A 23,614-nucleotide genomic window follows, 5' to 3' on the forward strand; every position below is an offset into this window, starting at 1 on the left:
CTATAATCACACTACATTCAGTAATGAACCTGAGCCTCATCTGCCCCCTTGTGGGTGATAAGCCCAATTGCTCCACATAGTCATTTTGGGCTGAACCTCATCAACTAATGTGGGTAGCTCAGCCACCAGGTGCTTGCCTGTCAAGACCACATTCTGGTAATATTGCAGGGGTTAGACCCAGATAATGTATTCCAACCAGGAAATTTATTTTTCTGTTCTTTCCCAGTTTGCTGTGACATGTCCCTACCAGGTGACATAGCTCTGTGGATGGGTCATGAGGGACAACCTCCCTACCACCCTAAAGTGATAGGCTCAGCCCTGAGCCGCCACCTGCAGCACAGCCACGCCCCTTTTGGGTTTTATCAGTAACTTAAAGTGTAAATTCATCTCATTTATAGACTAAGCCTTCTGACTGATTTTAATTAGCAGTTCGAAGCAGGTCTATTTCTGTTCAAATTCCTGGTAGCTGCTAAGGTAATCTCCCTGCAATCTCCACCTTATCACTTTTTTCCACCAGATACATACCAAAGGTTAGGAACAGGGAATGTTTACCCATCATGCCTTCCACTGTGCAGGTACTAGAAATGGCTGTCTGTGGGAACCAATCAGCTGGAGAGGTACCCTCTGGTTTCAAACCATACTCAAGTGACTCCAACCAGGTATGCAGGAAGCCCGGAAGGCTGGCCGACAGTCATTTTTTATGGGTGAACACAACCACCCATGAGTGTTTGTACATACATCTGCACCTGCAGGTTCCTTTTTATTCCTAACCCAGGTGTTTATCTCAATCACTACCATTCAAGGTCAGAAAGGGGATATAAATGGTCTCGAGGTCTTAGGGCTGCTCCATGCCAACCAGTATGATGAAAACCCTCCAGACTCTCTTTCTGTTAACGACTAGCCTGTCCATCGGTGAGTATCCCACCATTCCCCCGCTGCCACTCATCTGAACACCCCATGTTCTCTAACTCACTAAAGACCAGCTGCTTAAAGGACTGAGTAAAAAAAATTGATTTGGGTAGAAGGACTGTGAGCTCAGTCAGCCAGCAGGGATTTTAGCTGAGTCAGCTGGAGGGCAATGTGCTGATTCAGCCAGCAGGGGTTTTAGCTGAGTCAGCTGGAGGGCAATGTGCTGATTCAGCCAGCAGGGGTTTTAGCTGAGTCGGCTGGAGGGCAATGTGCTGATTCAGCCAGCAGGGGTTTTAGCTGAGTCAGCTGGAGGGCAATGTGCTGATTCAGCCAGCAGGGATTTTAGCTGAGTCAGCTGGAGGGCAATGTGCTGATTCAGCCAGCAGGGATTTTAGCCAAGTCAGCTGGGGGGCAATGTGTTGATTCGGCCAGCAGGGATTTTAGCCAAGTCAGCTGGAGGGCAATGTGCTGATTCAGCCAGCAGGGATTTTAGCCAAGTCAGCTGGAGGGCAATGTGCTGATTCAGCCAGCAGGGATTTTAGCCAAGTCAGCTGGAGGGCAATGTGTTGATTCAGCCAGCAGGGATTTTAGCCAAGTTAGCTGGGGGGCAATGTGCTGATTCAGCCAGCAGGGATTTTAGCTGAGTCAGCTGGAGGGCAATGTGCTGATTCAGCCAGCAGGGATTTTAGCCGAGTCAGCTGGAGGGCAATGTGCTGATTCAGCCAGCAGGGATTTTAGCCGAGTCAGCTGGGGGGCAATGTGTTGATTCAGCCAGCAGGGATTTTAGCCGAGTCAGCTGGGGGGCAATGTGTTGATTCAGCCAGCAGGGGTTTTAGCCGAGTCAGCTGGGGGGCAATGTGTTGATTCAGCCAGCAGGGATTTTAGCTGAGTCAGCTGGGGGGCAATGTGTTGATTCAGCCAGCAGGGATTTTAACTGAGTCAGCTGGAGGGCAATGTGCTGATTCAGCCAGCAGGGATTTTAGCCAAGTTAGCTGGAGGGCAATGTGCTGATTCAGCCAGCAGGGATTTTAGCCAAGTCAGCTGGGGGGTAATGTGTTGATTCAGCCAGCAGGGGTTTTAGCCAAGTCAGCTGGGGGGCAATGTGTTGATTCAGCCAGCAGGGATTTTAGCCGAGTCAGCTGGGGGGCAATGTGTTGATTCAGCCAGCAGGGATTTTAGCCAAGTCAGCTGGGGGGTAATGTGTTGATTCAGCCAGCAGGGATTTTAGCCAAGTTAGCTGGGGGGCAATGTGCTGATTCAGCCAGCAGGGATTTTAGCTGAGTCAGCTGGGGGGCACCGTGTGTTCAGTCAGCCAGCAGGACTTTCTTTTTTATTTAATGCAGAAGAAGACACAACAAAAGGCATCCGTATCAAATATAATAATAAATAAAAATTGTAACAGGTTACATACAAAAAATGAAACCCCAATAACTGTTGTATATGGGAATACAATAGAATTACGAAAATAATGTGAAAGTACAACAAAAGGCAGCCGCACTGGGGCATACAGGGTGCAGACTGGGTTTGTTCTGGGGAGCTAGGGGTTCATTTATAAAAAAAAAATGTTTGTATATTTTGGTGGGAGAGGAAATGTTCTTATGAAAACTGTCGCAGAATGGCGACATGTAACAGCTGATGTTGAGAGCTGGACAGAGACAGAATTAAAAAATTCCCGCATTTAACATCCATTAAACCGGCGTTCCTCTTCTCCATGTGTTTGGTGTAAATGGGTGTAAATTAGACCTCTCTGGACCAGTCGTAAATGTGCAGGGTTTGTTTCATTTTTGTTCTTCCTTAACAAATCCCAAAATCCTTGTAAAAATGTCCATACGAAAGTTTCGCTGCTAATTCGTTCATACAAACCTTCATAAATGAAACCTCTAATCTAGGGGAGTAAAAAATGAATGAAATTATACAGCAGCGATCAATGACATGTTGCAGGTTTTCTGACACCCACCTCTGTCACAGTAATGATGGACCTGGACTACAGGGCGCTGTGGCAGTTCAGAAGTATGATCATCTGCATGATTCCCAGCAGCTGGCCTCTGCTGGACTACGCAGACTACGGCTGTTACTGTGGAAAGGGAGGCACTGGGACACCCGTGGATGACCTGGACAGGTCGGCATTCATAGAAACAGGATGCATTCCTGTGTGTGGTTATGTACTTCTGTGAATTTAAGTCTGTGTGGTGCATGTACTGACAGTTATAGGTCTGCAAGCCTGAAGGGGCCCGACGAGACCTAAAATGATAGGCAGATCTTTTCAGGCTCATTGTAGCATCACGGCTTTATCTTGTATTTGCTGATCGCTGTAACAGGTGGAAACAGGAAAGACTGGAATTCTATGACAGCTATCTAATGTCCGTCATGGAAATAAAGACTAAAAATGCACAGTGGGAGCTTTTGACTGTTCAGAATAGCTGTAGCCTGTTTACAAAATTTGGACTTTGAAGACTTCTGAAGTCATTTTTGTCTCAACCAGTGGTAAGTGTGAAATTAACAGGGGTTTATTTACTGTTACTATGCCTATAGACCTGCTTGTCTTGAGGGGGTAGAAGATGCCGAATGCCTAATTATGCTTTTGAAATGTTTTATTTTTCTGGAAGACAGGGTGCCTGCATGTTTATTGTGTGTGTGTGTGTGTGTGTGCATGTGTGTGTGTGTGTGTGTGTGTGTTTGCATGTGTGTGTGTGTGTGTGTTTGTGTGTGTGTGTGCATGTGTGTTTGCGTGTGTGTGTGTTTGCGTCTGTGTGTGTTTGTGTGTTTGCGTGTGTGCATGTGTGTGTGTTTGCATGTGCGTGAGTGTGTGCATGTGTGTTTGCGTGTGTGTGTGTGTTTGTGTATGTGTGTGTGTGTGTTTGCGTATGTGTGTGTGTGTGTTTGCGTATGTATATGTGTGTGTGTGTTTGCGTATGTGTGTGTGTGTGTGCGCACGCACGCGTGTGTGTGTATGTGTGTGTGTGTGTTTGCGTATGTATATGTGTGTGTGTGTTTGCGTATGTGTGTGTGTGTGTGTTTGCGTATGTATATGTGTGTGTGTGTTTGCGTATGTGTGTGTGTGTGTGTGTTTGCGTATGTATATGTGTGTGTGTGTTTGCGTATGTGTGTGTGTGTGTGCGCACGCACGCGTGTGTGTGTGTGTGTGTGTGTGTTTCAGCTGGTAAGAAAGTCTCCCAGTTCCTCACATCAAAAATCCATTCAGATTACTTGTGGAGGAAGAAGGTGCATTGGGTGTGACTCGGCAGGCGGGCCGTGGTGCTGACAGAGGACTGTCCCTACTCCAGTTTCCTTTGGGTCCACCTTCAGAATGAAAGGCCACTTGGAGTCAGGTCAATGGACTTTGGCCTTGGGGATCCAGGAAGTCAACTGGTGTGAAGAATGGCTGAGGGCAGCTGCAACGGAACTAAAATTACAGATAGACTGTAAAATCTGTAGAAGCTTGCAAAACCATAAACCTTTGTAGTTCCTTCTTGGTCTTGGGCTCTGGCCACTTGGACAGTGTGGTGCTCTTAGTGATACAATCAGCAACTAAGTCACAAACCATGGTGTCCATAAAAGACTGAAATACTGATGGAGCAATAGCGAGCTCGTAAGGCATGACCTGGTATTCATAATGTCCTTAAGTCATCAAGAATGTGCTCTTAATCTTGTCACCCTTCCAAATCCGAACTAGGTCATAGGTGCTCCTAAGGTCCCATTTGGTGAAAAAATGTGCCGCTTGCCCCTGTTTCAGTGCAGCTAGAATAAGACGAAGAGGAAAACTAAACGTCTGACCTAATTCAGTGCCAGATAATCTATACAGGAACGTCGTCTCCATGAAGAAAAGCTTTGACACTGCAGGAGAAGTGGATGGTCGAATAAACATTAATTGCAGCACCTCCATAACATTCTGTTCCATAGCCTGTTACTCTGGTAACGTAATGGGCTGAACCCTCTCTTAGGTAAAGGAAATCCCAGAAACAGTGCAGCCACAGGGCTGGTGTCAGGGATATCGGGTGACAAGTTCTTCACAAGAGCTCTGCTGGATCCACTGTGAGGGGAGGAACTCCGCCATGGGACAGATTAAGAACAGGGGACCCCAAATGCAGAGCAGACAAGTAGCTAAATGAGAATCAAAGTCAAGGATAGATGCTGAGATCAAAAATCTCGGGAGTCTATCTTGGGGAATCAAGGGAGAGGGAGACACCCATGCTGATATGGGTGCATCGGTACAAGCCATCCCACTCAGAAGGGGGTCAGACACACACTCAGCAGGCTGGGGGTCAGGAAATACACTCGCACCAAACCACACAGGAGGAAAAGCAAGCAGTAGAAATAAGGTAGGGCAGAATAACTTGATAGTCACATATATCTGCAATTTCTCTCAAAAACTAGAGTGGCTCTACCGCTTATGTAGCCCAAGTGGTTCCAGCACAATGCTGCATAGCTGTCAGTACTCCATTGAATACACCTGGGCGAGGGGGCGTGGCCATGAAAAGCAGTCGGGATCCATCTTCACATTCAGTTGCCACCACTGGGACCAATCAGTGTGGCTTCTTCACAGTGATATTTTGTCTGATGAGCAGAGCTGCACAGCTCATTCTTTGCCTGTCCAGGTGCTGCCAGACCCATGATGACTGCTACTCCCAAGCCATGGAGCTTGAGGCCTGCTGGCCCATTCTGGACAACCCGTATACCGAGAGCTACTCGTACAGCTGTGACAACACAAACAAGATCATCACTTGCACAGGTAGGAGTCTCTGCTGTCATGTGACTCTCTCACCCCCCCAAGAGTGAACCTGTGCACTGCTTTCCTCAGCAAGTCCCCCCCCCCTCTCTGACAGGGAAGAATAATGCCTGCGAGATGTTTATTTGTGAATGCGACAAGCATGCAGCCATGTGCTTTGCTGGAGCGGGCTACAACAAGGAGCACCAGAACATGAACCAAGAGCTCTGCAAGTGAGCCAAGCAGCAGCTCCATGTCATCACAGCTTGTCTGTCATCCCTGTCAGACCCTGAACACGGTGGCCGTGGGACCCTTGTACTCAGCCAGTGAGCGAGAAAGAAATAAATATGCAATGATTCATACTGAAATACTAATCTCAGAACCCTTTTATGGGAAAGACGGTGGGCGTGGCACCCTGGCACTCAGCCAATGAGCAACAAGGAAATAAATATCCAATGATTCATAAAGAAATGCTAACACTGTCATCTGAGTTTGTCCTGGAGCGAAGTGAAGACACCAGGATGGAGGGAAGTGTGGGAAATGGGAACTGAATCCATGCACACATGTTGCATGTTTTTTTTTTTTTTTTATGAAAATCTTTCCAAACACTGCACACCTGAATTAGTAATACTGCAAACAGAACTGTCATTTGAAGGTTCTGAAATGGGAAACTGTTAACAATCTCATATCTTCAAGCGCTTTTAATAAACAAGATTTACTAATAAACAACTGAAGGGCCGCATGTAATTGAAACGCGATAAAATAAAAAGTCAGTCCTACACAGAATGAATTTTAGTACAAAAACCAACATCCCAGAATAACATTCATTGTCTATCACTGAGTCAGAGTTATCATTTAGAATTGAATGTCTGCAGTGTAGCTATAATGCAAAAACCTCGGGGTTCGGGGATTCAGATGCAGAGCAAACAAAATTCCGAAACAAATTCAGTGGTAAGAGTTGGGGTCAGTAAGGTAAAAGGTCTTCCTTGGGCCGCAGGGAAAGGCAGGCACACATACAGATGTGGGCAAGGGGAGACATACCCACTGGGCAGGGTATCGTAGATTGAAAACACACAGAAGTGCACTGTAGGAAACTCAGAATCTTGAGAGAAAACAACAAGGCAGTAGAACTCTCAGTAATCGCCCATGAGTCAGTTCCTCACAGTGGGCCGACTATCGATACACAGTGCTTGGTAATCACAGGACTGAGGATGTCGGTATTCTTGGGAGTGAGAATAGAAAATTGGGCATATCCGAGGTACATAGTAGTCCTTGATAAGCGCTGAAAGAATGGGAAACTAAATGTTTTATGAAGCCTCTGGGCGCTGTGATGTCCCAGGTATAGCCAGGGCACAGGGCTAATTCCCCAGGATTTCAATGATATTTAAAATGTGAGTTGCAGTCTATGTTTCACAGCTCATTGGAGGAAAGAACCTACTTTCCTGGTGAATGGTAAGTCTGGATTTGAACCTATCACAAACTGTTCTAACCTTTAATATATCAATTTTAACTCCCTTTGGACATACCATAAGAAGGAAATTGTGGGCATATTGAACTCAATTCTCTCATGTTTAGCATGAAGGTGATATTCTGCACCCTTCGTAGGACAGCCTGCACATGTTTGGCTAGGAGAATATATCAGTATGTAATTTATGTATCTCATAAAGAACTTAGTCATGTTGTGGAACACTTAATTCATAAACGACTGGCAGACAGAAGGTGCACTGGCTAAGCCATACGGCATTACCTGGTATTCATAGTGCCCCATAGTGATGATAAATGTGGTTTTTCACTAGTCACCCTTTCTAATGTGAATGAGATTGTATTTGCTGTGAAGGTCAAGTTTTGTAAAAACTTGAGCCTCTCTTATCAGTTTCAGAACTACCTGACTTAAAGAAATGGATGTCAGAACATTACAGTAGCATCATTTATAGCTCAGCAGTCTACACCAAGAAGAAAGTGGAGGCTGCAGGTGAGGTAGAGTGTGTAATGAACCCAGTGGCTAGTGCTTCATCATTATACTGGTCTAAAGCCTCACTCTCTTACCGAGACAGAGGGTGTACCTCACCTCGTGGAAGAGGAGCACAAGGACGTAATTCTGTGGTGCAGCCCCACGAATGGCCGAGAGCAGAAACAGATCCACCTTCACACTTCACAAGAAACTACTAAAAAAAATTAATTAACTTGTCAAACAGGAACTGCTTGAGTGGGGTATTTAAAACATCATTTAAGATGACCAAGGAGATTTGGCTGGTTATGTTGAAGATCCAGGTCATGAGCCCTTCAGGACATCCCTCTTACCACGTGACTGCAAGTGTCAGAGCTGGACGTGCTGTAAACAAGATGCCCTTTATTCTCCAAGTAAATAAGCTCTTACATTTGCAAAAATTAAACATTTTAAGAAGTTACAGAAATCCCACACTTTATTCAAATAAGGCACTGATTGTATAGTATTTGCATTTCTGTATGTTTCAAGCTAATAGCACTTTGAGGTGTGTCTCTCAGGTTAGCGAGAGTTATGTCAGTGGAATCCAGGTCCAGCATCCAGCCCAGCACTTCCACTACTCCCAGCTCAGCTCTCCCACACTGTGCCTCACCTGTGCATTGAGATCACCTGCTGGTAATTGGACCGCAGATATATTTTCCCAGTTCCTGCCTTGAGGTGCCGTGTGATGTCGCCATGACTGCCTTCCCTGCTTTTGCTTGGCTGCCTCTTCCTGACCTCTTTGTCTTTTGTCGTCTCTGATTTCGGACTTTATTTAAAAGCCTGTTTGCCTACCTGTTTTTGACCAGTTTCCATTATCTTCTCTGCGTTTGGGTTTTCAGCTTGATCTCTGTTAGCTTGCCTGGTTTTTACTCCTGCTTCCCGGATTTGACTACAGCTGTAGTCTGTAGCATTAAAGACATCTTGCTTTCAAGATCAGAAAGTTGCTGTAAGTAGTGGTGAGGTTCTGGGGCTGCTCCATGCGACTGGGAAGATGAAAACCCTCCAGACTCTCTTTCTGTTAACGACTAGCCTGTCCATCGGTGAGTATCCCACCATTCCCCTGCTGCCACTCATCTGAACACCCCATGTCCTAATTAATTATTATATATATATATATATATATATATATATATATATATATATATATATATATATATATATATATATATATATATATAATAATTAATTAATAAGATGAGCTCCTTGAATGGAATAAACGACAAAGAGCCAGCAGCGGGTAACCAGCAGTTGATTCAGCTGGTAAGATCATGAACCAGCAGGGATTTTAGCTGAATCAGCTAAAAATCAGGGATTTTGACATGGAGCTTTTACGTTAAGTGTGAAGACAGTACATGGAGCTTTTACGTTAAGTGTGAAGACAGTAATAAAGTGAGCAAGTAGGGGAATAAAAAAACGAATGAAATTATACAGCAGCGATCAAAAACATGTTGCAAGTTTTCTGACTCAACTACCTGTGTCACAGTAATGATGGACCCGGACTACAGGGCGCTGTGGCAGTTCAGACGTATGATCATCTGCATGATTCCCAGCAGCAGGCCTCTGCTGGACTACACAGACTACGGCTGTTACTGTGGAAAGGGAGGCACTGGGACACCCGTGGATGACCTGGACAGGTCAGGAGTCACAGAGGGAGGATGCTAACAGGAGTGTGTGCTTCTACTTATCTGACTCGGGCAGGCTGTGGTGGTACCAGAGTGGTGCCCCAGGCAAGCCTCACCGGCAAAGTGAAAGTGGCTTGTTAAGTCAGCAGCCCCTCAGAAGATGTTGTCCTAGGTGGCCACCTACGTTGTCTAATGGGTTGTCTGGCACTGTCTTAGTCTTCTCAGAACTTATTTTACCTAGCAACTTACCAAGCTAATTTAAACAATTTAACCTAAATTTTTATGGAGTTTAAAGGGAACTTGATGGTTGGAGAAAGCTGAGGACAGCCAGGACTAGGTTTGGGGTGCATCACACCCCCACATGCTCTCCTGGACGTGTGCATGTTCAGTTACCGGTGCTGGGATTGATATGTGTGGCTTCTTCACAGTGATATTTTATCTGATGAGCAGAGCTGCACAGCTCAGGGCTCATTCTTTGCTTGTGCAGGTGTTGCCAGACCCATGATGACTGCTACTCCCAAGCCAAGCGCCTTGGGGGCTGTCTGTCCATTCTGGACAACCCGTATACCGAGAGCTACTCGTACAGCTGTGACAACACAAACAAGATCATCACTTGCACAGGTACGAGTCTCTGCTGTCATGTGACCCTCTCACCCCCCCAAGAGTGAACCTGTGCACTGCTTTACTCAGCAAGTCCCCCCCCCTCTCTGACAGGGAAGAATAATGCCTGCGAGATGTTTATTTGTGAATGCGACAAGCATGCAGCCATGTGCTTTGCTGGGGCGGGCTACAACAAGGAGCACCAGAACATGAACCAAGAGCTCTGCAAGTGAGCCGAGCAGCAGCCACTGAGTGAAATGGGTTAGACGGTGTACAGTGAAATTACACAAATATATGGATATTTTTTCCAACTCTGTTAATTTTGATGTCTTTTATAATAAACTAGATCTGCTGTACTGACGTTACTGGGAGGCGTTTCCCAAGAACCCCCCCTTTTTGTTTCCTTTGCCCCCCCTTCTGATTCTCTCCTGTAGACACAGACGATGCCACTGATCCTTCTTTTCCATTTGACCCAAGGTTGCTATTGCCGATACCAATATTCAGTGCTGCCCCAACCTGAAGATAAAACTCGTTGTGGGACGCGGGAGGTGCTGATGGTAACGTTTTTTTTGCCAAACTGCTTTCCTGGTGGGCAGCCCTACCTTGTAGTACCTCGTATTCTACTCTCTATAATATAAAAATGCATTATTAGGTAAAGATCTGACACTTATATGTTAGCATGACTCTCAAGTTGAAAACATTCAGACTGAAAGCATCGATAATTCAGTATCGTTCCACACATCCCTACTTGCCTGTTGTCATTTGCATTTGATGAGGTAAGAAATACGTTCCCAAGAGATTTTATAATTGATTATATTTTTTTAAATCAGACATTTATTAATAATTAATTACCATAATGTCTACATATATCATATACATGTATACATTGCATATACATATATATACAATATATGCATTTGTATATATTGGGTTTTTCTAAACGATTCATTGACGCAATCGGTCCCTTTAAGTAGTCATGGCGACGTGGTGATGTATGCACCTGATCTTGGGGGGCGGGTTCAGCCAAAAGTGATTCGCTGTTTTGTCTGTCTCAGAAAATAAAAGCTCCCATTTGGGATTTCCATGATACCAGCAATTTCCAACTCAGTTTGCCTTTGTATCCAAACCCTTACAGTCGTGACCCCGAAGATATTTCCAAAGTGCTTTAGCGGCTCATACAACATGTTGACAAACGGTGATTGGTTCCAACAAACAGAAACTCACTTCACGGTCTGGGAAATTATGCAAGACACCACTAAATATTACTATGTTGGCGCATCGCTGAACAGCTTTACCTCTAGCAGAGCGGTGAATCTCCTTCAAACCCCCCCCTTGCTGAAAACAAGCATTGGAGTCTGAAAATGCCCCTGCTATTAACCCTCTGGGGTCTAGGGGGAGGGGACACGCCCTCACTGACTGGGGGGGCATGGTCACACATTTCATTCAATATCATAAACTTATTTCATGGCAAATAAATTATTTCTTATATATTTGTTTTGGCATTAAACTCATCTTTATTAAATGCACTTTGTAAATATGTGACTGCTTGTAATTTGACATCAAAGTATGCAGTCTGGAACACTTGCAGAAACATTATAAAAGTACATAGTAAGCAATGGTGGCAATTTGTTTTGATCCCAGATATCTGATCACCAAAGTCTTGGCTACATGAAGATGACTAAATGGTGTAGTTGCAACATTCAATTGGATAAATAAATAAGAAAAACCAAACTCATGTCACTATTTCTGGGCTCCTTTCATTGAATATGTAGCAACTTTCATGTGTATGCATGAGCCATTCACACCTGGCCACATCCCCCCCCCCCCTTTGGCGCTGATGGGGATGGATCTGGATCGCGTTTCACCATTGCATTGTTCATCTAATCACCATGCGAATACAATTTGAATATGCGCTAATGCGGCTATTTAGAATGCGAATACGATCTTCAGGTGAGGGCGGCACTACATGCCTGAGCCACGTCTGCAGCTGATGTTGATGGTAGTGATGAGTGATGGATGAGTGAACCTGCGAGAGCTGGGAAGGGGAGCACATGTGCATGGTGCCTTATGGGCACTCAGATGGATGTTAATTGTTGAATTCCAAGATGAAAAGCAGATGATGCTGTTGATGAATTCATGATGGACATGAGGGGCATTGGGGTTCTCACAGACCTCACCAGCATGCAGGTCACTCGTTTTTCTTTGCTCATTTGGGCGTCTTATGGGGCTGAGAGTTCACCTCTGAGCTTTGGAATGCCATCATCCACAGCCTGGCGACGGGCATGGGTGCCATGAAGTGGTGGAAAGTAGGGATGGTTCCAAGGGCCTCAAGTGGCAAGGGGATCTAATTAATTTGGGGCAAAACTGGATTGGTCTGGGTTGGGGCCAAACTCAACCTGTTTCCATAAAGGTCGGGACACTGTAAAATGCAAATTAACTACGATACAATGATTTCCAGATTATATAAACCTATGTTTAACTGAAAATATAACAACTACGGCATATCAAATGTTTACATTGAAAAATTCTATTGTTTAATAACAAATATATGCTGAATTTGAACTTGATGCCCGCAACAAGCTTCAAAAACGTTGAGATGGGGGGGGCAAAAGACTGGAAAAGTCGTGTAAAAGTGTGATGCTAAAACCCCTGGTTGAATATTTCACAATTCATTAGGTTAATTAGAAACAGGTCAGTAAGATGATTGGGTATAAAAAGAGCCCCCCAGAGAGGCAGAGTCTCTGTGCAGTGAAGATGGGGAGAGGGTCCCCACTCTGTGCAGTGAAGATGGGGAGAGGTTCACCACTCTGTGCAGTGAAGATGGGGAGAGGTTCACCACTCTGTGCAGTGAAGATGGGGAGAGGTTCACCACTCTGTGCAGTGAAGATGGGGAGAGGTTCACCACTCTATGCAGTGAAGATGGGGAGAGGTTCACCACTCTATGCAGTGAAGATGGGGAGAGGGTCCCCACTCTGTGAAAGACTGCATGGGCAAATAGTGCAACAATTTAATAATGTTCCTTATTGTAATATTGCAAAGCATTTAGGAATGTCATCATTTACGGAACATAATATCATTAAAAGATTCAGAGAATCCAGAGAGATCTCTGTTCACAAACGACAAGACTGAAAACAAATATTGGATAGCTTTATGTTCAGGTCCTCAGGCGCTACTGCAACAACAGACATGATTCTATTTTGGAAATCCCTACATGGGTTCAGGAACACTTCCAAAAACCACTGTCTAAACACTGTTTGTTGCTGCAACCACAAATGCAGGAAGAAACCATATCTAAACATGACCCACAAACACCATCTACTTCTCTGGGCCTGAGCTCATTTAAGATGGATTGTGGAAAAATGGAAAACTGTCCTGTGATCTGAATCTAAATTTCAGGAAAGTTGCTGCTGGAAGAGGTGTTGGTGTGGCCAGCAGGGGAGCCCATCCTGTAGTCTGTGTGGATCCCAATGCCCCAGCGCAGTGACGGGGACACTGTGGCCAACAGGGGAGCCCATCCTGTGGTCTGGGTGGATCCCAATACCCCAGGGCAGCGACGGGGACACTGTGGCCAGCAGGGGAGCCCATCCTGTGGTCTGTGAGGATCCCAATGCCCCAGCACAGTGACGGGGACACTGTGGCCAGCAGGGGAGCCCATCCTGAAGTCTGTGTGGATCCCAATGCCCCAGCGCAGCGACGGGGACACTGTGGCCAGCAGGGGAGCCCATCCTGTGGTCTGTGTGGATCCCAGCGCCCCAGTGCAGTGATGGGGACACTGTGGCCAGCAGGGGAGCCCATCCTGTGGTCTGTGTGGATCCCAGTGCCCCAGCACAGTGACGGGGACACTGTGGCCAGCAGGGGAGCCCATCCTGTGGTCTGTGAGGCTCCCAATGCCCCAGCGCAGTGACGGGGACACTGTGGCCAGCAGGGGAGCCCATCCTGTGGTCTGTGTGGATCCCAGTGCCCCAGCACAGTGACGGGGACACTGTGGCCAGCAGGGGAGCCCATCCTGTGGTCTGTGAGGCTCCCAATGCCCCAGCGCAGTGACGGGGACACTGTGGCCAGCAGGGGAGCCCATCCTGTGGTCTGTGTGGATCCCAGTGCTCCAGCGCAGTGATGGGGACACTGTGGCCAGCAGGGGAGCCCATCCTGTGGTCTGTGTGGATCCCAGTGCCCCAGTGCAGTGATGGGGACACTGTGGCCAGCAGGGGAGCCCATCCTGTGGTCTGTGTGGTTCCCAATACCCCAGGGCAGTGACAGGGACACTGTGGCCAACAGGTTAGCCCATCCTGTGGTCTGTGTGGATCCCAATTGGCCAGTGCAGTGACAGGAACACTGTGGCCAACAGGAGAGCCCATCTTGCGCCCTAATAGCTAGTATTTCCCCCCTTGGCTGAAATAACCTCAATGAGACGTTTAAGAAACCATACATCAGTCTGTGAAATCACTGAAACAAAGTTTTCCTCACTCTCCAATACAGAATTCATTAAGCTGAGTGATGTTTGAAAGCTGTCTCTCGTGTACAGCCTGTGTCAAATCACTCCACAGCATCACAATAAGAGTCAAATCCGGGCTTTGACTTGGCTATACCAGAACTCTCCATTTCTTTCTTCTAAGCCTTTTCTTGGTAGATTTACTGGAATGTTTTCGGTCATTGTCATGTTGCATGGTCCACTGACCAACTTCTAGATAAATGATCTCACATTGTCCTCAAGCACCCTCAAGCACCCTCTGATACGATGAAGAGTTCATAGTGGATTCAATGATGGTGAGCTGGCCAGGTTCTGCTGCAGCAAAGCAACCCGAAATCATGCCGTTTCCACCCCCATGCTTCACAGTTGGTACAAGGTTCTTTTGCTCTGAATCTGTCCATTCAATTTCAGATTCATCTGTCCAAAGCACGTTGTTCCGAAAGTCCCGGTCTTGGTCTAGGTGGGTCTCTGGCAAACTTCAGTGCTGCCCAGATGTTTTTTTCACAGCAGAGGTTTCCTTCTTGCACAACTCCCATGTAAATCAAACTTGTGCGTCTCTTTCTGATGCTACATGCATGTATCTTGACATAAACTGTGGCAAGAGCTTCCTGTATGACCCGTGATGACATTGTAGGGTCTTTGAAGGTTCTTTCAGCATCTTGCGGTCTGCTCTTGGGCTGAACTTGTTAGGACAGCCGGCCCTGACCATGTTGGCAGTTGTTTTAAATGTTCTTTACTTCTAAATTATTTTCCAGACAGTGTAATGGCTGATTCCAAAAAGCTCTGTAACAATGTTCTAATCATTTTCACCTGATGTGTTGTACCAGAATCTAATTCTAGACATTTAAATAGTGAAGTAATAGATAGTAATGAATAGTAATGGATGTGAGGGTGTCCTAACTTTTTCCTCAGTGGAAATTGGCATCATAGTTAATTTCTTCTGTTAAATAAGTGAATTTCTTTCTTGTTTTTGCATAGGTGATGCAGTTACGTCACCTTTATCTACAACTTCTTAATAAATAACTAAGTATTTAATGGTGTGTCCTGATTTTTTCACATGACTGTAAAGCCGAGGTCCCGACTCTCTGAGGTAATAAAAGATCCCTGGGCATCTTCTGAAAGAGCAGGGCTGATACTCTGATGTCCAGGCTAAAACTGACCACCGTGGCCCTTTCAGAACTGGCCTCCTAATTATCCTCTGCCCTCTAACTGGTGAATTCTCTCCTGCCCCTTCAGCACCTTAGCTACTGTGTGGTGAGTGTACTGGCACAGAATGGCTGCCATCACATCATCCAGGTAGGGGCTGCACAGTGGTGGTGGGTGAAGTCGCTCCCCATTGGTTCTGTAAAGCGTTTGGGTATCTTGAAAAGTGCTATATAAATGCAACTCATTCATTGTTATCAGCGGACAGTTCAAAAGCCAGCATCCGTGATGGTGTGGGGGTGCAGTAGTGCCCATGGCTTGGGTAGCCTGCACATCTGGGAAGGCACCATTAATGCCGAATGATATATACAGGGTTTGGAGCAACACATGCTGCCACTCAGACGACGTCTTTTCCAGAGGCGGCGTGTATATTTCAGGAAGACAATGGCTCTGCACATATTACAACAGCTTGTCTCCTAGTAGAAGAGTCCGGGTGCTAGATGGTTTGCCTGCAGTCTGCAGATCTGTCTCCTATGGAAACTGTAAGGATCGGCGCCTGTCCAGCCCAGTCCTTTGTGTCTCCTCCCCGTTTGGCCAGCAGGTGGTGCTGGTTATCCTGTTCTCCACCCTGCCTCATGTTCTTTTTGTTGTTCCTAGTCTGTGTTGTAGTTTTGCTTCCTTGTTTGGTTTGCCTTGCTTGTATCCTATTTGATTTTGGGTTCTGTGTAGTGTAATCAGCCCTCTCTGATATGCCTCCTAGTTTCTAGTTTTGCTGTATGTTAAGGTTCCTTAGTTCCCTGCTCATTTAATCTGCCCCATCTGTTCTTTGTTCTCCCGACTTCTATTCGATTTGCTAATATGATTATGCTTTGCACCTGTTCCTCGTTTGCCCTGGTATTCCTGTACGCCTGCCTGTGTTCAGTTCCTTAGTCAGTCGTTGTGTTATGTTACTGTGTGGTTGTTACTTTGTCTCCTAAGTCTTGTCCTGCTCACTCTGTTGTTCTGCTCTTTAGCTGAATTGTTTGGTTAATTCTTGTTTTCCCTGGTTGTTTTTTGACCTCTTGTGGTTCTTTTATTGTTCCTTCTCCATTGTATTCAGTTTGTTAATAAACTCCTTGTTTTTCTTTGAGCCTTAAGTGGATCGTCTCCTTTTTGCTGCCTGAGCCCATGCTGCTGCACACTATCAGAAAACATGTGGCACATCATGAAACGAAACACACGACAAAGGAGACCCCAGGCTGCTGAGCCGCTGAAATCCTGTATCAGACAAGAATTTGACAACATTTCACTTTCAAAACTCCAGCAACTGGTCTCCTCAGTTCCCAAACATTTACAGTGTTGTTAAAAGAAGAAGTGATGCAACACGTGGTAAACATGCCCCTGACTTCTTTTAAACATGTTGCTGCCACCGAATTCTAGCTGAGCAAATATTTATCCCTTCCCTACAGTGGTTATATAACATCTATGTATTATTTATTTAATGGACAGTTTTTCCTCAGTGATGTATTTTTTTGAGAAATGAGGGTCCCTGAAGCAATAGGGGTTTATGGGCCTTGCTCTGGGACCCAGAGGTGAAATTGCTGACTCTGGGATTTGAACCGGTGACCTTCTGTTCATAGGCACCATCATTCAAGTTAGAAACAAGCAGGAAATGGACTGCCTCTGAGGTTCAGGAGTGCTTGAGTGACTGCCAGCGAGATCATTAGACACACTGTGAGCGAGTACCTCCCATCTAGTCATGGTCTGGAAGACCACATGATAGCACAGTGTTCCATCATGCTGGAAAAGGGACTGGTCATCACCAAACTGTTCTTAGATGGTTGGGAGGATGTTTTGGTACCATTCTTTATTCATGGCTGTGTTCTTAGGCAAAATTGTGAGTGAGCCACTCCTTTGGCTGAGAAGCGTCTTGACACAGGACTGAGGGTAGAGTTCACCTTTTTTTCTCCAGACAATCTTTTTTTCCGGATCCCCCAAACAATCAGAAAGGGGATTCATGAAGGAAAATGACTTTACCCCAGTGCTCAGAAGTCCAGTCCCTGTATATTTTGCAGATTATCTGTCTGTCCCTGATGTTTTTCTTGGAGAGAAGTAGCTTGTTTGCTGCCCTTCTTGACACTGGACCATCCTACAAAAGTCTTCTCCTCACCGTCCATGCAGATGCACACCTGCCTCTCGTCCTTCAGCCCTATGTTCTCTCTATTCCTTCACCCGCCACATGGCTCAGCGGGCTGAGTGTGTGGCTCAGAGACAGTGGAAAACATTTATGCAAGTTCACAACAGCAGTGACGGAGTATTGCAAATGAAAACAATAGTGCAAATAGGAAGTTTACGAAAAAAATGGTAATACACAGCATTGTGATACTGCGCAAATTCATGCAAAGAAATAAAAAAAATTAAGGGTTAATATGAACATAAATATGGGGGCGGTGGGTATGGATCTCAGAACCCTTTTATGGGAAAGACGGTGGGCGTGGCACCCTGGCACTCAGCCAATGAGCAACAAGGAAATAAATATGCAATGATTCATAAAGAAATACTAATGCTGTCATCTGAGTTTGTCTTGGAAAGATGTGAAGACACTAGGTGGAGGGAAGTGTGGGAAATGGGGACTGAATCCATCCACACAGGTTGCATGTTTTTTTTTAATGACAGTTTTTCCAACCATTGTATAAATACTGGTGATATCGTTTGCAGAGTACTGAAACATAGGAAAGCGTTAACTATTTGACATCGATCTTCAAAAGCCAGTAAATAAGGTTCAGAGATAAACAGCTGAAGTGCTAATCTTGAGTTAGTAAAAAAAAAAAACACAGTCATACACAGAATTAATTTTAGTAGACAAAGCAAAATTACAGAATCACATTAATTCTTAAAAGAGGTGGATAGTTCACATCTAGAATGTAAAAATCCAGACCAAGATTTTATTTCAACCAACCAGCTGAGAACTTTGTGACTGACTCCTCATGCTCAACTGGTTGGTTGTAACAAAGTCTTGGTCTGGATTTGTACTTGAAATCTTGGACCTGAACAATCCACCTCTGATTCTTAATAACAGACAGTTTTATCATTTAGAATTGACTGCCTACTGTGTAATTCCAGAGTACCAATGAAAAAACTGCAGGCAAAACCTTTCCTGGAGCCTCTGAGCACTGTTCTGTCCCGGGGAGGTCAGCGGGGGAGGCTAATTGGCTGGCATCTCACAGATGTACTTAAAATGGGAGCTGCAGTCGGCGTCGTTCCACAGCCCGTTTCCATGAAGCTGCCCACAGTCTTCCCTCTGAGACCAGTCATCCGGTTGGCCAACGTCCCAAAATCTGAGAGCGAAGGTGAGAGACGGAGAGAGGGGATGTGTGACATACCCCAGGTAGGGTGACCAGATAATCCATAGCAGGGGGGACACTGTCGGCTACTTCAGGTTTCACAGACTGCTTTTAAACTGAAAGGCTCATGTACTTAGTTGCACATGGTGTGTAAAAGTCGCCAACACTCTGTATGTCAAGACTAAACAATAGCGCTTCTCTATCTGGCAGATGCCAGGAGAACGTTACCTGACTGCATTGTGCCACCTGTAAAGTTTGCTGGAGGAGGGATTATGGTGTGGGGCTGTTTTTCACAAGTTGAACTAGGCCCCTTAGTTCCAGTGAAGGGAACTCTTAATACTTCAGCATATCAAGACATTTTCAACAATTCTATGCTTGAGTGGGCTGCCCCGCCCACAAACTCACTTTAGAGTTGTGGTAAAGTCAGTGCCATCCACCCAGGTCCACCTGTCCTCATTTTCTCTCTCCACCAGCCCAATCCAAAGTTGCTCTGCAAGGTCATTTCCACGTATGAACTTCTGGGAAGCAGGAAGGCAGGCCACACATCATCCAACAAGCACCAATCTGACACTCACACCTACTTGCTAATTTGCTGTACAGAAAAGATGATGTTCCTGTGCTTTGTGCAAGGCAGTGACACCTGATAGATAACAGACAGCCTGGATGGGATGCAGGGCACACACACACACACACACACACACACACACACACACCCGCTCACACACACACACCTGCAAATGTAGGGTATACGTATCTTTATGGGGCCCGCTCATTCACTTCTATGGGAAAAATGCTAACGCTAACTATGACAACCGTAACCCCCACCCTGCCCTAACCATAACCATAAGTAACCAAGCAAAATACAAGAGTTTTTGCATTTTTAGTTATTTCATAGCAGTCACCGGTTTTTATAAAATAGAGTTTCCCTTATGGGGACCAGGAAACCAGTCCCCATAAGGGAAAAAAATGGATATTTATCACATCATGGGGACATTGTGTCCCCATAAGGATAGGTATACCCGCTCGCTCACACACACACACACACACACACACACACACAAACACTCACATGCACACACAGACGCACACACTCTCACACACACATGCGCACACACACACACATGCACACACTCTCACACAGACACACACACACACACACACAAACACTCACATGCACACACAGACGCACACACTCTCACAGACACAGACACAGACACACACACACACACGCTCACACAAACACACAGTCACACTACCTGTAGGAAACTCACAAAAACATGGGGAGAGAATACAAACTCTGTAAATAGATTAATGATTTCTCCTTTTATTGTTATAACTGCCATGTATGTTTATTCAGGGTGGAAGTTTAAATGGGTGCGTATTTCACAGTAAATCATTGGACCACAGAGGTATGACAGCACAGCCCAAACCCCCCCTCTGTGCCCCTTACCTGCTCCTCGGCATCATTGATGACGATCAGGTGTGCCCCCATCTCCACGCACTTCCTCTCAGCACCTTCCCATGGCAGCCTCTTGGTGGAAATCTGGTAACAGCTGCTCCGGAAGGACACCCAGCTGTCTTTACAGGAGCCTGGGGGTAATTAGGGGGGGGGGGGGCAAAGGCAGAGCCAGAGCTCAACCCAGTGATTTTCCTGGGGTGGCAATGGGGCAAAACACAGACCCAACATCCAAAGGCAGTGACAATGTGGTAAAAATGGCAAATATCACAACATTCACAGCAGAATTAACCATTTTTAAGGCCCCTTAGCCCAGCAAAAAGGGAAAAAGTGTTTGCACATGAACATACATTATATTATTAGCATTATTAGCATATGTACTACGACCAAGCAGGGGACAGGGAGGGAAGGATTTTCAGCAGCCTGCACACTAGGGACTAGTGAAATGGGGTAACCGATCTGCTGCTGCTCCCTTACCACCCCACCCAGTCAGCTAATTTCATCAACAGCCCCCCCCTCAGTTTTTATCATCAGGGTTGGACAGGCACTGAATATCAGGATGGCTATCAGTGCGCCTGACTTTGGCATTGGATGGTATCACCACTAATGCACACTGATAACATCTCTGTGAACTGCTGCAATAGGTCATGAAGGTAGATCTTCCTTCATTTAAACTTCATGTCAGAGATGTACCAAAAAAACCTTCAGTTAGATGTTATATGAGCAGGGCTGAAATGATGCAAAGATACTGGGGTGTAAAAATAACTCAATAAAATAAAAAATGTATATACTACAACAAAAATAACATTTATTATATTATAACCAAAAGCCAATCGGGTAGGGCCTCCCAATAGCTCCGCCCCTACTTGGAGGGGCCAATGAACCGACAGCGTTTGGGTTTGCGTTCTCACCTTGTCCATTAGTCAGTCCACCGGTGTAATGCTCTGTTACGGCAGAGTGACAGACAAAGGGATCAGACTCAGTATGCAGCTGGGTGACAGATGCATAAACGGCTTCATGAGTTTACGAGGGGATTCGCTGCTGCACCCTTGTGAATGTACTCTACCTCGTACCTCTACCGACTCTGTGTAACTCTAACTACTTCGGTGGAATACTTTATTTTAAGCATGCACAGGCTTAAAGTTGCTCTGATTGAAAAAGTGAAATAAACAAGATCCAGCAAAACTGCTTCACAGCAGAACAGTCTAAAAACGATTTGGTGCAAAACTTACAGTCCCCTAGCATGCTGCACGTGAACTGCAGATGCGGAAAGCATGCAGAGAGCAATTTCCGTGCATTCACAAACCTGCCTTTGGAGGTGCTTCCCCTACGTGCAACAGTGAAGAATTGATGGAGATGAGGAAGAGCTTCACACTCAACATCTCCTGGTTTAGCTGAGAGACTGTGGGATGCAATGTTCGTGGGAAGGGGGTGAGTAAAGTGAGGAGCAGAATATCGCAGATGTATGCAGAGAGGACAACAGGAATCGCTGCAATCCAAATCATACATTTAACTGCAGACACCAGCAGCAGGACCAGCAGCAGGAATAGTACAACTGAGTACAGCAGAATCATCAACTTCACACGCCTGCCTGTAGGACAGAAAAAGGACAGAGGGGTCTAGGTGTACCTCCTTCTCAAAACAACCCTGCACTGCCGGTGGCCAAAATAAAGTTTTGTGCAATCCTACCAGGACGTAGTGTGAACTTTGGTCCCTGAAAACTGTCATCTGGGTCAGATCCACTGAACCTGCTGTATGGTGCTGAATCCATCACTGAATCTTCACTGAGGCCTGTGCGATTTTTCATCACTGTAGGTTGTTTAAGACTCTTGGAGACAAAACTGCATTCAGATGTCTCTCTCTCTCTTTTTAGATGCTGTGATTGCATTAAAACCAGGGGAGGAATTAGGTGAAAAGGAGACAAATCAGTGCAAATCAGTATACAATCGAGCTGTAATCCTGCTTCAAGGACATTGCTCATCTGTAGTAAATATTAACTAGCCAAAACGATTAACGTCTGGGAAAGTCAAATCCACAACTGGAAATCTTTCATAAATATTATTGTTATTATTATTATTGTTATTATTATTGTTGTTGTTATTGTTATTATTATTATTATAATTGAATCACCACCCAGACAGAAACATTTACTTCCAATTACATAGAACTGTTTAACAATTAGCTATCCCTACTCACAGATCGCTCACATATAATCCCTACTCACAGATCTTATTGCCTTTTGCCACATCAGCCTTCGATTTTTTTTTTTTATAAATAAAATGTTTCTTAACGGTTTTTTCCTTTGTATATGGGTATATATAACTTTCTGACAGTCATTAAAACATGAAAATATGCTACAAACCTTTTATAGAATTTAACTAACTTGGTGGATATATAATAAAATAAATAAATAAATAAATAAATAAATAAATAAATAAATAATAAAATATAAAGCGATGGACGTAATTTTTTTCAGCTTTTTGTAGAATAACACCAATGATATTTGAGGGCAATCCGTTGTTCCTATTAACCAATAGAAATGCCGGATTCCATTTTAATTCTTCTCTACTTACCTTCTAAACTGTCTGTCTGTCTGTCTGTCTGTCTGTCTGTCTGTCTGTCTGTCTGTCTGTCTGTCCGTCCGTTCGTTCGACCGACCATCCGCCGCCCGTTTGCGGAAAACTGTACTGCTCAGATCTCTTTTATGCCCCGAGGTTCTCTATCTAAATGCGACAATCAAAGTGAACGTTTTCGGAGAGAAATGTTCCCATAACAGAGAGGTACAATCCTGCTGGACCCCCTACTCCCCTAATTGGTTTTCCAGTAATGTTACTGGGATTTTTACTTATCACTCATATTTCCTGCTTACTGCTTAAGTGTTGCCAACTTTGGTTAGCTGGCTGGCGTGAGATTTTCAATTCGACACAAGTCAACACACTCATTTACATGTATGTAATAGTTACCTTGTAAATAGTCCGCTTGGTTTGCAAACTACCCCGACGCCTTTGATGCAACTAATTTTAGGCTTATAATGGAATGATATAGATTTGCCGTAAGATTTCTTGAGTGTGCGTAACAGCCAGAAACCGTGTCACGGCAGATATGTGAGAGTTGGCAGCCCTGTTTATTGGTTTTTATATGTTTAGTGACTGTTGTACCTCCTGCTTGTGTTTGGCCTATCGATTTGTCTTTGTTTGCCTCTATCTGGTTTCGAACCATTTCTCGGACTTTCGACTACGATTCAGGAAATATACGTATTTTTTACTGGACAAAGACCGTTGAAAATGTCTGATTAATTAAAGCTGGCACCCTATCGTGAATGGACACAGTTGTCGGGATAAAAGCTGACCCATGTCCCCTGGAGAGGTGCGTTGCCCTCCGCACCAGTAGGCGGCAGTAAT

General features: G+C 45.1%; 3 protein-coding genes across 7 annotated transcripts; 2 read left to right on the top strand and 1 right to left on the bottom strand.

Annotated features, from left to right (window-relative positions):
* The first annotated feature begins 861 nt into the window (after nt 1-861).
* Nucleotides 862-6,085, top strand: LOC125728238 (phospholipase A2-like). Its single transcript, XM_049005289.1, has 4 exons — nt 862-912; nt 2,878-3,028; nt 5,505-5,638; nt 5,733-6,085. The coding sequence occupies exons 1-4, from the start codon at nt 864-866 to the stop codon at nt 5,849-5,851; spliced, it is 453 nt and encodes a 150-aa protein (XP_048861246.1). The 5' UTR covers nt 862-863; the 3' UTR covers nt 5,852-6,085.
* A 2,211-nt stretch (nt 6,086-8,296) lies between these two features.
* Nucleotides 8,297-10,610, top strand: LOC125728228 (phospholipase A2-like). Of its 2 annotated transcripts, none has more exons than XM_049005270.1 (4): nt 8,297-8,641; nt 9,085-9,235; nt 9,711-9,844; nt 9,938-10,610. In XM_049005270.1, exons 1-4 carry the CDS (start codon nt 8,593-8,595, stop codon nt 10,054-10,056), a joined length of 453 nt encoding a protein of 150 aa, XP_048861227.1. In that variant the 5' UTR covers nt 8,297-8,592; the 3' UTR covers nt 10,057-10,610. The 2 variants fall into 2 exon arrangements, with proteins under 2 accessions (XP_048861227.1, XP_048861236.1); XM_049005279.1 differs by having other exon boundaries at nt 9,152-9,235; nt 9,674-9,844.
* Nucleotides 10,611-18,061: 7,451 nt separating this feature from the next.
* On the bottom strand, nt 18,062-23,344 carry LOC125718429 (hepatic lectin-like). Of its 4 annotated transcripts, none has more exons than XM_048992301.1 (9): nt 23,177-23,344; nt 22,787-22,936; nt 21,903-22,089; nt 21,721-21,804; nt 21,520-21,615; nt 21,125-21,157; nt 20,208-20,347; nt 19,163-19,272; nt 18,062-18,751 (listed from the first exon to the last, which is right to left on the bottom strand). In XM_048992301.1, exons 3-9 carry the CDS (start codon nt 22,018-22,020, stop codon nt 18,619-18,621), a joined length of 714 nt encoding a protein of 237 aa, XP_048848258.1. In that variant the 5' UTR covers nt 22,021-22,089; nt 22,787-22,936; nt 23,177-23,344; the 3' UTR covers nt 18,062-18,618. The 4 variants fall into 4 exon arrangements, with proteins under 4 accessions (XP_048848258.1, XP_048848242.1, XP_048848265.1 ...); XM_048992285.1 differs by having other exon boundaries at nt 19,163-19,275; nt 23,177-23,343; XM_048992308.1 differs by lacking the exon at nt 21,125-21,157 and having other exon boundaries at nt 19,163-19,275.
* Nucleotides 23,345-23,614: the final 270 nt, after the last annotated feature.

The sequence above is a fragment of the Brienomyrus brachyistius genome, chromosome 2, assembly GCF_023856365.1.
Source record: "Brienomyrus brachyistius isolate T26 chromosome 2, BBRACH_0.4, whole genome shotgun sequence".
Lineage (NCBI taxonomy): Eukaryota > Metazoa > Chordata > Actinopteri > Osteoglossiformes > Mormyridae > Brienomyrus > Brienomyrus brachyistius.